We start from the raw sequence: 18,056 nt of genomic DNA, 5'->3' as shown, positions 1-18,056 counted from the left end.
AGATGATGCTATGCCTAAACAGATCTCTCTCCTGCATGCCTCCTTTACAAATAGATTAATAATATATATATATAAAGTATCTATATGTACATAAGCTGTATAAAAACAGGATTAACCTGTGACAGTGACTATAAACCCTGCTTTTTAAAGGTTATATATAAAATGTTATATATCTTTACAAAATATTATATTATCTTTACAAAAATTCCTGAGCTTTGTGTTGAACTTTTCTGTCATCTTAAATTGTTAAAAATGGTCTATCAAATTATAATTTAAGTTATTGGTAGGATAAACCCTCAGTTAAATAAAAAAAACAATGGAAGCAGTTTTGAATTTTAAACAAAAGCATACCCTTGCAGGGTATTACAATTTTAGTGAGAAGCTTTAAAAAAGGAAAGGAGTTACATCGTTAAAATTTGCAAAAAATGTACAAATGTTGAATTTATTTAAATTTGAAAATGCAGTATGCAGTTTGATCGATTGCAGATTCGAAATTATGATCCTATGGCTAACTGCAAAGGTATACGAACTTCAGCTACCCCAAAGTTTGCTTCCTTTCTTGTTCATCTTGACAACAGCAAGTCAACGCATAAGAGAAAGGAACAGAAAGTAAAGTAAAATGAAATAGAAAACATTGACTTCGACTCCTCATCGTTTCCATACAGTATTCTGGCATAAAAGAATTACAATTTTAATAAAATGTCTGTAAATTGTAAATGTGTGGACGTGTTTGTGATTAGGCAGTTGCGTACGCAGGTTAATGCTAAAAGGGCTAAAGGTTGTTGAGTAATTTTATGTACATATAACCAGATTTCAGTTATAGGTATTATTAGTAAAACTAAATATACATACAGCACTTTGGTCTATTACTTGGAGCCCTTCAATCACAAAAGCCTGCATATGCCCCTGATATGGTATCAATAGATAAATTGTAGGAGTTTGGAAGTTAAAAAACTCTTATATATGAAGCTTAACGTAAAACGAACAATGACAATGGCTTTAATGCAGCGACTTTAATAAATTTATCAAAATGCGAAACAAAATAAACAAATTTACTAAAGTTTTTGTTAAAATATTTGCATTTGCAACTGTTTTTTTTTTTTGTTTTTTGTAGTTGTTTTTTTTTTTAGTTTTTAAAAAAATATTTGGATATTTTTTCTTTTTTTTTTGCTTGTTCTTTTTGTGGTTGTAATTTGTATTTGTATTTAGAGCTGGCTTTTTCATTACTTCTTTTCAACTAACCTCAGACACAGGGAGAAGTTTCTATGTACTACAACTGACCTGTAGCACAATGCCATCAAGGTGAATGTTATAAAAACGAACCCTACAACTGACATTAGAACACCGACTAGGAACACTGTATTTGAGCCGTGGTAGTTCTCTATACGAGAAATTTTCAGCCAATTGTTTCATTATGCGCGCAGATGTTTTTGTTTTAGTGGTGAGTGTGTTTTGTTTTTAGTATTGTTTTGTTTTGTTCGTATATTTGTATCGAAAAAGGGTATAGTGTATGCATTTCAGTAAATTCATGGGTCGTCGATGTCGATTGCCCCAATTAATCGTGTTACATTTTTATTTGGTTTTCGGTTTATTGGTTTATTGCGTTACGCAGTGACAGGCCAGGGATGATTTGGTATTTGCCATTTCCGAGATTTCGTAGTTTTATATATGTCATTATATTGAAGTAGGCAGTAGTAGGGTTGCGGGTCAGCCGAAAAAAACAAGTAAATATACAATTTTGTATGCATTTCGCAAAATCAGGTACTATGAACATCTCTCACATATTTATATATATGTTATTTCGAATGTTTTTTTTATCGATTTGTAAAGGTAAATATGTAAATATTATTCAAATATATCTTAATTAGTTATACACATATACATGTTGATATATATGTAAATAACTAATCACGTAAACATGCACATACTGTAAGTAGTATGTATGTGTTCTCAGTAGGAAGATTATTCCGGTTCCATAAGGCCATTTAATGCTAAAACGATTCTCACAATTGTACAAAATTACACACATTTAAATATATAATTATTTGGATATAGAACGTTGCAAATTTTTAGTTTTCCTTTTTGTTTGTTTTTCTATGACAATGGTAATCTTAGTTTTTTTTAAATTTAGATATGCCCTCCCCCCCAAAGGTTTATTGCGCCCTAAGGTTGCTAGGGTTATTATGCAGTTATATATTATTTAAAACTATGCAGAGAACGTGTTGATTATATTTAATTTTATAAATCATATAATTCAGTTACTTTTTGCATTACTTTCTTGACAAGGAATATATGCAAGAAACTTATAGGTAACAGATTTAAACACTGTTTTTAAAACCGTTTAATTCCATTACTTAAAAAACCTTGTAATTGCTTTCAGATCAGTATTTAATTTAAAAATGTCTTTGACATTAAATCTTTTTTTAAAGCCATAAATTATTGTAATTTTGTTAAAATCTTAAAATATGGGAGATTTGATGAGGCTAAACAAGGAAATTAAAACTTTTGAAATGCAACTAGGGCGCTATTATCAACTATCTGGGTTTTACTTAAGTAGCAACCTTAGTTACTTAATAATATTATGTTTTATATTACTGTCTTCAAAATCAATTCTCAACAACTGTTTAAAATTTATTTTAGAGATTTCTTAAGTTTTCTTTTCCGCTTTCTTGTTTTTGACTGCCATATTTATATATTGTGCCAATATATATGTATATATTATTTGATATAAAATAAAATTAAATTTATAGTCCCCTGATTACCTCGCCTGCTCTCAAAACACTCTGTCAATTAAACTTTAATAAGATATTATAAATAGTCCTAACTTTTCGTCTTGTTCCGTTACAAAAATATATCGATGTTCCAGGTATTAATAAGCTTTGTACTCGAATATAAAAAGGACTATTTTTCAATGTTTTTCCATACATACATTGATTGATTGCGGTGGTGAAAGTGGCCAATGAGTTTTGAAGAACGCGGTAGTTTCTTGAACGCTTCATTTGAAATTTAGGTTATTTAGGTTCTGATGATGAATCGATGTCCACAATAATTTTACCATTTGGTAAGGCATCTTTTCGTGAATTTTTGTTATTGTTCATGCATTTGTTCTACTACCCATGTATGTAAATGTTGTCAATACGAAATGATTATAAAAATATTTTGAAAATCATAATAGAGTTCCATTAAACACCACATATTACAGAAAAACGTCAGATATACTTATACATTTTTTGAATTACGGCGACAAATTACAAGCACGTACAATTTTAAATCTGATATAAGCACTACGAATATTTTACACACAGCGATAGAGGCAGAAAGACAGTCAAAAGAAAACGAGAAAATGATCAAATGATGTTGAGAAGTGTGTGTAAGTATGCATGCGCACGCACATGTACGTACATACGTATGTACATATGGATGCACTTACAACCGACCGATAACAAGACAGGATGTACTAAAGATTAAACGGAAGTATTGATCGGTATCGATCACTTGTCCTGCGTTCAACAAAAACATATATCGATTGACCTATATGTGTATATAGAACGTGTAAGTTTGGTGATGTACGTGTTACTAAATGCATAGGAGGAGGAGCTTGACTTGCTTGGTACTCTACCTGTAGCAAACGGCCAGTGTTGCAAAACTAATGAAGACACATTTGACGATAACTGTTAAAATGATGACCATGGTTAATGTGCTGATCCTATTTTTGTCAGAGGTGCCTGCAAATGGTGGTTGCGTTTTATTTTCAATCAAAATATATAATTATATATGCGTCGTGTTTTGTATTGCGACTTTGAATATCAACATAACACAAGTGACAAAAAAGTATTAAGTCTCTTATCTTGAATTACTAAGTTTTGGCTTTTCAAATTAAGTAAAGTACTTAATTGTTTTGGGGATCTGAAAAGTTTAAGGAAATTTTACTTACACTCTTCATGCGCCTAAATTGCACACTCTGCAGTTGAATTTGTTTTTAAATACCAACTTCGGTTATTAAATAAAATGATTTTAAAATCAATGACATAATTTTCAATTAACGCTCAATGAAACGAACTATAACTTAAGGGAGATAACTTTGGTTTGCCGAGGCCCTTACTTTTGTTAATACACTACCCCAAGTCTCAAACGGCGTCAAACGGCAGGTACGGTTAAAAACAAATTATATATACAGATTGGCATTCTATATCCTTTCTTAATTAACCTTGAGCTGGCCAAATAACATAAAATAGAAATCAAACTTTTAAGAACATAAATCAGTAAAAATAGGAATAGAAATATTGAAACTCCAAATACGTTATAAATATAATTACTTTTTACATTTTAAAAACAATTAACTTTTGGGATTTAGAGTTATAGGGAAGTCCTTTTTTTAAGATGATAACAAACATTCAGTGTAAATAACAACACAGCAACACACAATTTCTTTGTACATCTCAAGTGTCGTTGATGCTAATTGGCGAGTATTGATATTGAAAGTTGCTACTATTAGGCAGAGTAGTAGGAATGATCAAGTTTCTATTCCTTTACGATTTAATTAGTACTTAGCGGCTAAGAGAGAAGTCAAGACAGTGGTCCCCAAGGTCCTACTTTTTTTCACAACTTTCTCTGAAGAGCGCAGAATAACCATGGCTAAATTTAGCGTTAAGTGGCTATTTCTTTAGTCATAGTTATTTGTATAATTTATATTTGTATTATGCAAAGCTTATTTAAAATGGGCCCTATATTTCTCACTCACAAATGCAATGATGACAGGTAAATGTAATGGTGCAGACCACTTGAGCAATATTCGAAAAACTTATATTCCATAAGAACCTGTGGTCTAGAACATACACAGTATCATAAAACAAAACAAAAATGTTTGATTTCAAAAGTTTATATATAAAATATATAACTGTTTTCAAGTTCTTATTCTTAATCACAACAGCGTTTAATAAATGCTTTAAGTATACCCGAATATAATCGAAGTTTATATGTATGTGGTAAAATCAATATTATTTAAGTCTTAATTTTCCGCAAACATAAAACAAGAAATTGACATGATTCTTATAGGATTTATGGAAGTATGATGAACCATTTTAACAGATGACCTTGTAAGTACTCTATTTCGTCTTGAGTAAAACAAGAAAGCGTAAGAAAAAGTTTTACCGGTTTTCCGAACGAATAAATATAATTTATGAAAATTATGAAGCATAAGTTCCGATATTTGAAATTAATCTTGGAAATGTATATATATATTCTGTTTACTCAATCATTTGTGGTGTTTAATCGCGATTAGAACGTTTATAATGTATAGTGTTCAACCATGAGACTTTCTGCCCAGACCCAGAGACTCGAATTATTGTTTTATTGACTACCATTGTCATACAAGCAAGCAAACCGAATGATTTGAGATCGAATCGCTACCGAATTAATCAATTGTGAGTGAGTAGTCAACGCCATTGAGCCGAGTCAGACTTATTTGGTAAGAGGTACGGTATCATATATATCGAGGTAAGTGGCTTTCGCTTTCAATTTAACTTCTGTCTCCGAGCCGACACAATCGAACTTCGACGGTATTAAAATTTCATTCTCTCTTACCATATGGGGTCTCTTTCTTCTCCATTTTGATTGTGTTCTCCGGTGTGGGCAGTGCTTCCGTTGGCAGTGCTGTGGTGAGCAGGACAACCGAGCTGCAGTCCGTGCCGCCCCATCCCATGTCGCAGAAGCAGCGGTTGGTGTTGGTGCAGACCTGCAAGAGGAATATGCAAATGTGTCGTCGTGGCCATGTGAGATATTGTGCGTATGCGTTGTAGGTGCATTAAATGTATAAATGTAAATGTTCATGGCACATGGCACATGGCGAGTGGCACATTCCATTTCGCCGAGTTGAGTTGAGTTGAACTTACGCCGTGTTCTGAGCACTCTTGACCCTGTTTATTTGCGGGGCACTTGGTCTGATCCACGTGGGGAAAGAGACTGACACACGTTTGGTTCAGACAAATTAAGTTGTCGCCGCACGGCGTTCCGTCCTTGACGAGGCCGTGCTCTGGGTAGCTGTTTGAGCCCACCTGCCCGCTGGTCGCCCTGCGAATACTCAAGCGTTTGTAATACCTCCTTTTTAGTGCAGCTCCTGCCCCATACGCACTTGCATTCAAATTCCTGGCCCTTGATCGATATTATTGTCCGTGAATACAGCTGATCGATGCCATCGTTCACGGGCTGTCGCTCCCCCTCCTTGCACTGCAGCGTGCCGCACTGCACATTCCTGGTAGGTATACAAGTTAATATATATTTTTACCCCCAAACTAATGCTAGTACTTACTCAGGCTCGCACTTGATATAATGCTCATTGGCATCCCGTCCACAGTGGCCGTTGATGGAGCCCTTCGAGTTGAACTGTTCGTAGCACTGCTTGTCCGCGGCTGATCCGCCGTAGCCCCATATGGCCTCACATTGTAAGCTCAGCGTGGGACAGTAACCCTGAAAGCAATATCCTGCAAGTGGAGTAAACATTTAGTCAAGGGTCTTGATTATCTTGATGTATATACTAACCGGATATGCCAGTCTTGCTAAGACCACAGGGGGAGCCGTTCTTCTTGAACACGTCAGAGGGACACTGGCCCACTTCGCCATCGCAATACTCCGGAAGGTCGCACTCATTGTGCGAGTCACGGCAAATGTAATCCTTGGGCCGGAGCTTTGGTAGTGTATATATAGGTTGAAGTATCATTATCGGGGACGGATACTGATAAATAACTTACCCGACACTGTTCACAGCACGCCCCGGTGGCACACTGAGCCTCCGATTTGAGCTTGCAGGTGATGCCGTCGCAGCATGGGTCCAGGGCACACTCCTCGAAGGTTCCACAGTCGCACTCCTCGTCCTCCTCCACCACCTTGTTGCCGCAATTACGACGCAGCTCGATCTAAAGGGTTATATTAACATATTTCGGCTTAAAACAAACAACACTTCGTTTTTTTAAAGGTTAAAAAAGTTCGCGGGAAACTTAGAAAGCGGAAATGAGTCATCTGATCAATCTGACGTTAATGACAGCTTGTCAAGGTAAAGTCGATGACCATCAGCTGATCAATGGTTGGCTCTGGTCATACTATCATATGCTCACCTCATTGGGCTTATTCAGCAAACACAAACCGTGTCCAGTGCGCAAGGCATCTATATAATCCTTTTTACTGCACTCCGAAAACTTGTACGGCTGCACATTCTCCTGGCCCACAATTGATTGCGCCATGATGCAGCCATGCCAGTCCCTGCAAAAGCATTCTTCTCCTAAAAAAACAAGGATCCGGGTCAGTGGTTAATGTACGTGCACATATCTCTGTCTACCATCTACTTACGTCCGTCGTCGTGTCCCATGCCGATGTTATGACCAATCATGTGAGCCATTGTGCCCGCCAAGAGATGTGGCTCATACACATTGACGTCCACGCTGATACCGACAGCGCGTGGCGTGCAGACGGTCTCTGGAACGGCCATGCCAGCTTCGCCGCCCGCAAAGGTTTCGCCCCTTCGAATGGATGATAGGAAAGATATAGGTAAGTCCAGATTAGTCTCAAACATATTAATAATACTCACGTTAGCAGCTGTGTTGTGTCTCGTTCGATTTGGAACAGGTTCCTCGAGGTGTAGTCGTTAAAGTTTGAGATTGCCTTGCTTATGTCCTTGCTGCCATCAATAACTGCCTGATTTTTCCCCCATGTCTCTATATACACAACCGAAACACGCGTATTGAGTGTGCGAAAGTACTGCAACAGAGAAGTTATCCAATAAGGAAATCTAAAATGCCATAAACGAAGTTCTAGTACTAACCAGATCGGCTATATTGGCCACCTGTATGGCATCGTGGATCACCTCCGCTCGTGTGCTGCCATTACGCTTATCGAACATTGCCTTGTCTACGATAATGGCCGTCTCAATATACTTTGTGGCCTCTCTCACGTCCCGTTTGCTGCGCCCCGCGCCGCCCTGGAGGATCTCCTCAATGACACCCGCCACGCCCGCCGAAAGGTGCTTAGTGCGACGCGAGAGTCGCCAGGAGTCCAGGTTGCCGGAATTGGCGCATCCCTTGTTGGCCTTCGTTCGCGCCTCGAAAATGACATGGGGGTGTTTCTGTCGGAGCATCGTAAAAAATTTTTTAAAAATTTACTTCGGACATAAAAGATATACTTACTGAGAGATCGCCGCCATAGAAAGGATGTATAACAAAGGTTTCATTTCCTATGTGTATGACGCCACTGACACCGTTACAGGTGTGAAAGGCGGCGCTGGCGCCCGGATAATCCTTCACTGTCCCATGATAATAACAGTGCTCGATATCCTGAAAGGTATATGTAGATATAGATTCCTATAAAACGTCTAGAAAAATGTAGCCTACATGTCGGTTTCCGTCCACCAGGTATCCGCCCACATGATAGTGTTTCTGCTGTATATTCGGGGAGAGAAGTTGGCTAAGGAAAAGGATTAAAATATGTAGAAAATATTTAATATATATAATATATTAATAGGATTGTGTTAAAATTGATAAACTTACGAATTGAGCTCCAAATCCAAGCGAAATTTATGGTTAAAAGCCTTGATTAGCAGTGATGTGCGATGAAAGTGTTTCTGTAAATGAGCAATATATGCAAAGTTGACTTTTTCGTTATTATTTTCCTACACTAAAAATAATATTTCTAAAGCAAAAATCTTTTCAAATTTGTACTATATTAAGTATAGCTAACGTACCTTTGTTCTTCCTCTGTTAAAACCACTGTCATCGTGTGGCCGCGGTCTTTGGCCAGGCTGCAAGAAAACAATTAGGTAAGTACAAGTAATTGGGTTAATTATATATTTTCAAAAATTCTTTGTTTTTTCCAGAAAAGGCTTCTTACCTTTGGCACACTAACTTCACGCGTGGATATGCCCATCTTCTCGTGATGGCGCAACTGTACTGGATATATAATTTGGTAATAATGGCCACCAATTCGACGGACCAGCTCTTGATTTTGCCTGTATTCCTTAAGTAAGCGTTCCACTTCTCCTGGAAAATACATCAATAAAAATGTAAGTAAATATTTCTAGCTAAAAATTAACCTAGATTTGGATCTCTAAGAAAAGAGAAGACGATATTCAGCAGAGTAAAGTATAGAAATTCATTCATATTCACATAGTGCCATAAATGTATACTTGAAAATCCATGTTTCATGAAGAGATACTTACCAACGGGACTTTCTTCATTCCAAAAAGAATCATCTAGTGTGTAATCTGCTTCTGCAAGGCAAAATAATTTGTTTATTAGAAAGTTCTTTCTCTATAGCATAGCTGCAACAGAATAATATATAAGAACTCAATTTTCTAAGATATTTGTATATACATTTTAAACTTTTCTTAGCTTATGGACGCATAGGGTTTCAGAATCCAAACGCTTTGCCGAATTTCGAATTCCACGGTAAAGCGTAGGAATTCTAAAGCCCCACATCGCCCCAGACTTGCCAAATTCATGGAAATATATAGGAAGCTATTGTTTATATCACAAGTATTCAAATTTAACACAAAACATAACTGAACATATTTATATGTATGTATATATAGATAGCAGTGATACCAGTGATGTTGATTTTGAAACTGATACTGATAGGTCAATTGAGTCGCTTCTATTTATCGGTTGATTATTGTTTTAAGATCAATATTTTTTTATAGTTCACTTACCACCTGCAGATATGGCTAAATCACACAGCTGAGCAATGGTAAGGACTAAAAATGCGATGTGTATCCACATGATGGCGGCGGTTGCGATATTCTCTGTTGCTTTCGAGCGAAGACGTCGAATTCAGCGCCACTGCTAAGTCTTGGTATTCTCTCCTCGTTTGATTCTTCTTTCTCCAAATACGCCTTGCCAGTCTTACTCGGTCAGTTAATACGAAAACTGCCCTCATATGGTTATAAGGCTAATCGACATGGTTGCTGCACCCCAAAAGCGATGTGGAAGTGGCGGAAGTAAGCGCTTTTATTAGTTTCCTCCGCTCCAGTAGTAGTAGTAACTGCGATTGCTGAAATTGGCCATTGGGAAGTTGATCCGCATCCGCATCCGTATACGCACAGCTTTAGCCCGATTTTCCTGTATGTGTTGCTGTGTTTTGTTGTGTGTCAGTGGCAGTGGCTAGTGGTTGTGACTGGCTCTGGCTGTGACTGTGACTGTGGCGATAAAAGCATTTGTGACTGTTAGTGCACTTGAGGCTGCTGGGCTATATATCGGCTATCAAAGGCGTGCAAATCCAGCGCTGAATCTGCATTCATTGAATGACATAGTGATTTACGTTCTTCGGCTCTCGTTGCCACTGCTTCACTCATGGGTTTCACACAAAACCAGGCGAAATATTAAAAAAATTAGGTCTAGACTTCATCAGGTGACCGTTGTGCTGCAAATGAAAGATAAATTATAAACGTATCAGAGTTTGGAACATAAATAGGAGAAAAATAGAGCACACTTTGAAGGGCGTGTCTCCTTAGCTAGTTTTATGCAAGGTTTTACTTCTCTCAGAATCCCTTTTAAAATTTATTTACAGTTTGCCATTAATTATTGCACTTACTACTTATCGAAGCTACTTATAAAGTTTACAACCCATGCACCGATTTGTATTGGAAAGCCTTGCAGTAAACCTGCTTCGAGTGGTCGCTGACGCACATTACCGATGAAAAGACAGGTTGGTACTAAGGTGGAGGCTGTGGACATGGACGCAGACCCACCAGCAAAGAGCACCGCCGAGGCCAGAGCATCGACAATTTAAATTTGCGCTAATTAGGCAAGGACAGACCTTTGGCGACCGCAGCGAAATTGCAGCCAGAAGATCCAATTAGCAGAAAAAAAAACGATTAAAAAATTAATATTAATTTGTTGGGGAGCGAATGAACTGCCGGATGACACAGCGCAGCGCTGAGTGCATCTACTGCGGGTATTTAGGAAATACCTACACGCCAGCTATGCCAGCGAGACACGGCACAATGGGAGCCAAAGTCAGGGCTGCAAAATGTGATTATAGTTTCTAATAGAGAGTCAAAGTGCTCTTTAAATACAATTATTTTGTGATGAAGTTCGACTACCTGGCTAAATTACATTTTTTGTTGAGTCAATTTTAACTCGGAAAGTATAAACTGAAAGCTGCTGTTTTGCTCAGCTTTTTAGTTAAATGAAACCAAGATTTTAGTTCATATTTCATATATTGTTTCAAGCTCAAGTCCTGAGTTAACGAAACTTTTATCTGATATTTATAAATATATCTGAGAATCCTTTTCCTGCTGTCTCTTTATATATTCTTGAGTTCAGTTCAGCGTCTGAGTAGTGCAAGGTTAGGATGCGATAAGGATTGGCTGGACTAGGACCAGACCCAAGACAGCAGATGCCAGACAGTATTTACTAGTAAATATAAAAAGGGGATGAAAATGATGAATGCGAGAGACGGCTGGCTCTCTCGTGACTGCGCAGCCTCCAAACTGTAAGGCAAAACCAAACCGCCAAACTTTGCATAATTTTATTTATCATATTTGTTCCATGGCTTAAGCCCTTAAATTTCATCAAAAGACCCAAAAGTTTGAATTCTTTACAGCAAAAAAAGACCAATCCCAAACGGGATTAAATTTCTATCGATAATCGAAATTTTAGGTCGATTGATAAAAATCAATCCCTCAATATCCAAAAATGTGTTTTTTTTTTAGTTTATATTATGCAATAATCAAACGAAATAATCACAAATATGTTCAAGTTAGAATCTAGTTTGACTAGATTAATTTATAAACAAATTAATTATTAAGCCTATTTTGTTTGCTGACCTGAATCAAAATTGGGGTAATGTGATCAATGACCTTTATGATCATTAAACAATGTACAGACTACATATGTAAATTTTCTGGGATTCTCATTTCTATCCACCTCAAGGCAAGATATACTATTTTTTTAATCATTCGCTTGTTGGCCATCAGATAAACCAATCAGATTTAATATATGCTTATTCCTGAAAACAATATTTATCCATATAATTTTGTGGATAAATCAGAGTTTAAAAACATCATACCTAAGCCAAAAAAGCATTGATTTCTATCTGGAAAGCATTTTTAGTTTTTGTTAGCGCAACAAATCTGCATACTGCATATAAAATATCAACAAATTTCGAAAATGTATTATTATTATAATTAAAAAAATATATATATAAAACATTTTGAATAATTATTGATTTACCGGACATAGCTAGATCGACTTAACTTTTGATGCTGGTCAACAATATATATGATTTAAAGGGTCGGAAATAAATCCTTCAATAAGTTTTAAGCTTCTGACTGAAATTATACTACCCTGTAAGTTTAGTTTGCTTATAATCGGACGGCCATGGCCAGATCGACTTGGCTGTTAATGGCGATTAAAAATATATATACAAAACTATAATAAGTACAAGAAAATTTGACTTTAAATTAGAAATGCGTTAAATTCTCTGCCTAAATGATCTACAAATTATACTCGGTTTGATTAATTTGATTTAAATTTTTTCATTAAATCGATATTTTATGTGCTAATATTTTGAAAATTAATTTTTTACTGGATATATCTAGATCGAGTCAGCTTTTGATGCTGTTAAAGAATATATGTGACTTTTGGGGTCGAAAATGATTTTTTCGCTATGTTTCAAGCTTATGACTAAAATTGTAGTACCTTAAAAGAGTATAATAATTCAAAATTTATAACAAGACAACCCGAATTTGTAAATTGTTCTTATACGATTCCCATAATAATATATACATATATATAATAATATGTTGTACTTTTGAACGCAGTAAAAACTCTTCAATTTGAATTAGGTTGCCAACAGGATATTGAAACATTGCCATTACTTGGTCCATTCCAATTTTTTTTTGCAATTGCAACAACAACTTTTTTTGACATTTTTTAATCTGCCAGCTTTGGGCGTGGCTCTCCGATTATGGCCTGCCAAACCATCGGCAGTGAAAAGACGTGAATGCATCCTCGGGACAATTACATAGCCATACTATACTACTATACAAAAAAAAACTTCGTATAATATTCACATAATAAGGCTCTCTTAAAAATGTGTAGTTTCCTGACAACCTTATGATCGTTCACCATCAAGTTCCAGTGAATAACAGTGAGGAATATACATACATATGTGAAGACTAAAGATTACTTTATATGGTGATTAGTCAGTTACAAAAAAGTATGAAAACTAGGATTGAGAGTGCTCGACTTTGAGATACCTGGTACCTAAAGCATTGAGCGTCTACTTCTTCCAGCTTTAGTACACTACTATAAAGTCTCCTAAACTTCAGACCTATAATAAAATACACAGAGAGTTGAATCTGCAAGAACACTGCAAATTCTTATTTTGTTAAATGTAGGACGCTGCTAACTCATTAATTAATTATTACGTTTCTGATATGGATTTTAAGATACATAAGCGTTGAGGTAGAAGTTTATTAAATTTAATGTTTACATTCATTTTGATTCATCCTGCGCCAGTTTTAAATAAGAAATTTATAATATTTAAAGTACTCATCACTCAACTTTGGAAAGATACACTATTTTAATTAATGAATTATAATTTACTTAAAGCCGGCTTACGATTTATAGTACTATTAAAGTATAAATAAATCCAATGAACCCGCCGCAAACCCTATATATATTTTGATTAGACTTGAGGTGTTAAATCCCGGATCGAAGTAGCTATAAAGCCTTAAGACACCAGAATTGACACACATACCTCCTGTCCCAATAACAAGTGTGTCTCACATTTAAAGCCACGCCCCCTCTCGTCCCCTTAAATTGGAAGACGCACTGGAAAACAAACTGACAAAACAAATGGGGAGACATCCCTGAAGGAAGCAATTTGCAGAAAAGTAGACATTTCAGAAGCTTCTCTATAGTTTTTTTATGCTCCTGGGGAATCCCCAGTGTGTGCAGGGAACTCATTTCATCAACTGTTTTTGGTTGGATTGCCCTTGTAGGGGCCTCCTCCTACATAGTATGATGTGATATTTCTTGCCGTGTAGAGTTTTAGGGGTAGGTGGGTCAATAAAACGCATGCCCATCCCCAGAACACTTGTGGAAAAGTGGTAAGTCGATCAGCCTTGGCCCCGCAAGGACGTGTATATTTATCGAGATAATCAGAGCTCAATCTCCGCTGCGGCTTAGTAATTTTGCTTGCCCGAAAGGAGTAATTGTTGAGACGAAAGACACTGGGTGTAATTCTTGCTCAATATGCATCGAAATTCCGAGTGTGTAGTACGTGAGCATTTCTGTATCGCTATTGTTCCGTGGCCATGCGCAGTCAGTCGCGCCTCATTCCCATCCACGAGATGAGGAGGACGAGGATGAGGGCGAGGATGGAGATGGGATGGGGATGGGTATGAGGCTGGGAATACGATGGGAGTCTTTGCATTAATATTATATTTGTTGGCATGTGTTTTGGCCAAGGGATACATTTTACATGGTATACAATAAGAAAATTGGTAAATCATTTTCCTTTTCCACACCCTCCTCCCCACGCGAGACTCCTCTGCCGCCCCTGTGCATATGTATACACTTGTCACTCCCGTCTGAGTTGGACATTCCTCTACATTCCTAGATATACAATACATAACCGTCGGTATGCCTCAGTATACGACTATGTATGTTTGTCCCACAAAACTCACCTTAACAAATCCACGGATTTTGGACAAATCCATCGAATATAGGTATTGCGAGCAGCTATATATATATTTATGCTGTTCGTCCTCCTTCCTCAGAGCTTCGTGTTTTCCTTTTTAAATTTAATTGTAATGCCTTGAACTGCTTTATGAACACACTCAGTATTTTTCATTGGTTGGGGTTTTTTTGCAAACAGAAAAAAAAACGTAAACGATGTAAAAAAATTCAAAAAACGATTTCTCGGATTGGTTTCCTTTTATATATATACACACATATATATAATTTTTGTAATTTGTGTGTGCTTCTCCTCTTTATTGTCTATTCATATTTTCATCTATATCCGCGCTGGAGTAATTAATTGTTAGGTTTGGTTTCACATATTGGCTGGCCTCCTGCTACCACCACTCATCGATTGTCTTTTAAAGTTCGCGGCGTGTGGATATTTGCAGGAAAAAAAGTAAAGATATAAACCGTCATCTGCCTTGAGTTGTTTTACGTTTTTTTTTTCAGCCGCCGAGTCAGAGATTTCAGGCTCTCGTCGTCCCTGAATCCGAATGCGAATATTAATTGCCTTGCGGCCCCGAGAATGCGGCTATTCTTGATTTTTGGACTGCCTCTGCTGGTGCTTCTCTATTCTGTTTTTTTTTACACTACACCCCTATGGCTTTTTCCAGGCTGCCTGCCGCTTTCCGCTATTGCAAGCAACGTTCTAAAACTCTCGCACACGTCTGCAGGAATTTGGCCAGTGGTACGACGACGCCGATGTCCGGGCCCGAAACACGACCGACCGATGGAGCCAGACCCTGCTCACGCAGCCGCACAATGAGCATGCATCTGGGAGCTGAGAGCTGAAAGCTGGGAACTGCCAACTGGTAAGTCCGGGCATCTCATCATCTCAGCATCACTCGCGCTCTGACTCTCTCTTGCTCTCATGTTGGTCTTGGACGCAGTGGCGCAATATGTCCCAGGTACACCTGTTTTTGGAGAGCAAACAGGATTGGATTTTTAAATAATCGTAATGGTTTTTATCATTATCAATCTTAGTTTTTAGACATAATACAAAAAGATCAAAGTTGATTATGGTTGAGATTAATAGAGGCCAATAGACTAATTAGAGGCTAATTATGTTCAAAAGTATCATCAATCTGTGCTAATTTTTATATCGGTTTCGGGTAGAAATAGTTCTTTTTGTAATTTTTAATCTCACTGTTAAAGTCCGGGTTTGCCATCTGTCCGAAAAAAATAAATAACTGCACTGCCTCCAACAGGAGCTTAAGTTTATCAGTTTAGAAAATCATTATGTAAATAAATAAGATAATACTTCTACTTATTTTATTTTATGTCAATGAGTCCATGGAAAGATCTTGAAGTTAAGGTTCTATTGCCTTTTATTAATAATAATACAATTTTTTTCTTAGAGTACAACACCAGTGCGTATACGTAATATTTTTGACTGATATAAAATAAGATTTGAATAATCGTTACAATGGCCTCTTCCCGGAAGCCATCTAGCGGCCGATAACTAAACTGCACTATAAACTGTGTTTCCGGTCTAAATTCAGTGTAAAAGTATTGGCGTTTCCGCCTCTTGCAAATTAATTCAGCCCAAAAGATGCACCATTGCACCATTTGGCCATCAATGGCGCATTACTTTTAATTGCATAGTTTCGGGGTGCAGGCAGTGTGCCTGCAAAGTTTTACCCTCAAAATGCCAGTATGCCGAAAACTCTTAATCTACCGTAATAAAAGCTGGTCACACTTGAATTTATCGTGATCTGAAAAATTATCGATAGATAGAGGCTTATCGATACATTTTTACGATCGTGATAAATTCGAGTGTGACCAACTTCTTTTACGGTATATACTGAATATTCAGCATTTAGAACGTAAAACTTTGCAGGCACACTGCTGCTAATTAAGTAAAAATCATTTCGCAAAAATGTTTTCTTAAATCGCTGCTGTTTTTGTTTTTTTTTGGCCCAGCATTTACATATCTAACATGCTCAACCTGGAGGACTACATGGAGATGATCGAGCACTTGTCCCAAGAGCTGCCCGAGCTCAATCTTGCAGTGCGAGGTGAGTCCCCCAAACATCAGGTTGCAGCGTCTCATCCCTCATCCACAGACAGCACTGGACATGAAGGCGCACCTCTTCTTCCAGTAGTGCAAGCGAGTCGAGCTGCAGTTCGAGGCCATGGACACGGAGTTCCACAGCCTGGGCGGTGAGTACTTCAAGGTGATGGCCAGTGAACTCTTCAAGTTCAAGTACGAACTGGAGGCAGACAACACCGGCATCACCAAGATCCTCGAGCCAGTCTGAAGGCCATCTATGAAGCCATCGATGGACTGGCTGGTACCACGGCCGAATTCTGCTTCCGCCTGCAACCAGAGTAGTCTTTAGCAGCCACTAGCGGTGCAGCCGGAGCCACAAGCAGCTCGCACCACTCTCACCAATCCCAGACGCACCACACCAACCACGGCTCGCTCTCCATGACGGCGGCAGGAACCGTTGGTTTGACGCGCAACCCCGCCCACGTGGCTGGAAGCGTACAGTAGCCAGCCACTCGATAGTGGCCACCAAACAGATGCAGCATGGACGCAGGACGACCATTCTGAAGGCCATCTATGAAGCCATCCATGGATCGGCTAGTCCCATGACCAAATTCTGCTTCCGCCTGCAACCAGAGTAGTCTTTAGCAGCCACTAGCGGTGCAGCCGGAGCCACAAGCAGCTCGCACCACTCTCACCAATCCCAGACGCACCACACCAGCCACGGCTCGCTCTCCATGACGGCGGCAGGAACCGTTGGTTTGACGCGCAACCCCGCCCACGTGGCTGGAGGCGTACAGCAGCCAGCCACTCGATAGTGGCCACCAAACAGATGCAGCATGGACGCAGGACGACCATTCTGAAGGCCATCTATGAAGCCATCCATGGACCGGCTAGTCCCATGACCAAATTCTGCTTCCGCCTGGAACCAGAGTAGTCTTTAGCAGCCACTAGCGGTGCAGCCGGAGCCACAAGCAGCTCGCACCACTCTCACCAATCCCAGACGCACCACACCAGCCACGGCTCGCTCTCCATGACGGCGGCAGGAACCGTTGGTTTGACGCGCAACCCCGCCCACGTGGCTGGAGGCGTACAGCAGCCAGCCAATCGATAGTGGCTACCAAACAGATGCAGCATGGACGCCGGACGACTATTCTGAAGGCCATCTATGAAGCTATCCATGAATCGGCTGGTACCACGTCCGAATTCGGGTACCTCTCCATGACGGTAGCAGGAGCCGTTGGTTTCGCGGGCTACAATTCCCAATCCCCAGAACGGGCAACGTGTATTTGCCAGGCAATAAGTGAATTAAACGATAAAGTCGAACAATTAAA

At 38.5% G+C, this 18,056-nt stretch overlaps 1 protein-coding gene and 1 long non-coding RNA gene across 44 annotated transcripts in view; one reads left to right on the top strand and one right to left on the bottom strand.

Moving 5' to 3' along the window:
• The window catches only part of mmd (disintegrin and metalloproteinase domain-containing protein mind-meld), a 25,955-nt gene extending 10,427 nt beyond the window's left edge, over positions 1–15,528 (bottom strand). For 12 of the 39 annotated variants that reach the window (XR_015272309.1, XR_015272310.1, XR_015272333.1 and 9 more), the window contains exons 1-19: positions 14,678–15,528; positions 9,692–10,401; positions 9,203–9,253; positions 8,875–9,023; positions 8,729–8,785; positions 8,535–8,608; positions 8,379–8,451; positions 8,175–8,321; positions 7,814–8,113; positions 7,580–7,749; positions 7,342–7,511; positions 7,110–7,273; positions 6,747–6,911; positions 6,538–6,682; positions 6,308–6,479; positions 6,131–6,250; positions 5,892–6,069; positions 5,584–5,734; positions 1,243–1,381 (exon numbers count right to left, since the gene is read on the bottom strand). Coding sequence is in view for 27 of the 39 variants with exons in the window: in XM_086835733.1 (XP_086691859.1) it covers positions 1,243–1,381; positions 5,584–5,734; positions 5,892–6,069; positions 6,131–6,250; positions 6,308–6,479; positions 6,538–6,682; positions 6,747–6,911; positions 7,110–7,273; positions 7,342–7,511; positions 7,580–7,749; positions 7,814–8,113; positions 8,175–8,321; positions 8,379–8,451; positions 8,535–8,608; positions 8,729–8,785; positions 8,875–9,023; positions 9,203–9,253; positions 9,692–9,761 (2,495 nt within the window). In the remaining 12 variants the exon portion in view is untranslated. Of the gene's footprint in view, positions 1–1,242; positions 1,382–3,619; positions 3,726–5,583; positions 5,735–5,891; positions 6,070–6,130; positions 6,251–6,307; positions 6,480–6,537; positions 6,683–6,746; positions 6,912–7,109; positions 7,274–7,341; positions 7,512–7,579; positions 7,750–7,813; positions 8,114–8,174; positions 8,322–8,378; positions 8,452–8,534; positions 8,609–8,728; positions 8,786–8,874; positions 9,024–9,202; positions 9,254–9,691; positions 10,402–14,677 lie in introns of all 39 variants that reach the window. The other 27 variants (XR_015272312.1, XR_015272314.1, XR_015272355.1 and 24 more) reach the window with 5 other exon arrangements.
• LOC147644975 (uncharacterized) lies at positions 7,297–18,056 on the top strand. 5 transcript variants are annotated; one of them, XR_015272368.1, is made up of 5 exons: positions 7,297–7,539; positions 8,785–8,803; positions 8,861–9,046; positions 15,407–15,544; positions 15,623–15,687. It is a non-coding gene; the product is annotated as an uncharacterized LOC147644975 (long non-coding RNA). The 5 variants fall into 5 exon arrangements; XR_015272365.1 differs by lacking the exons at positions 7,297–7,539; positions 8,785–8,803; positions 8,861–9,046; positions 15,623–15,687 and adding exons at positions 16,656–16,750; positions 16,799–18,056 and having other exon boundaries at positions 15,424–15,544; XR_015272369.1 differs by lacking the exons at positions 7,297–7,539; positions 8,785–8,803; positions 8,861–9,046; positions 15,623–15,687 and adding exons at positions 16,656–16,750; positions 16,803–16,895 and having other exon boundaries at positions 15,424–15,544.

The sequence above is a fragment of the Drosophila serrata genome, unplaced genomic scaffold, assembly GCF_035046125.1.
Source record: "Drosophila serrata isolate PLE 108 unplaced genomic scaffold, ASM3504612v1 contig_45, whole genome shotgun sequence".
Classification (NCBI taxonomy): Eukaryota; Metazoa; Arthropoda; class Insecta; order Diptera; family Drosophilidae; genus Drosophila; species Drosophila serrata.
This window is presented reverse-complemented; position numbering and strand designations above follow the sequence as displayed.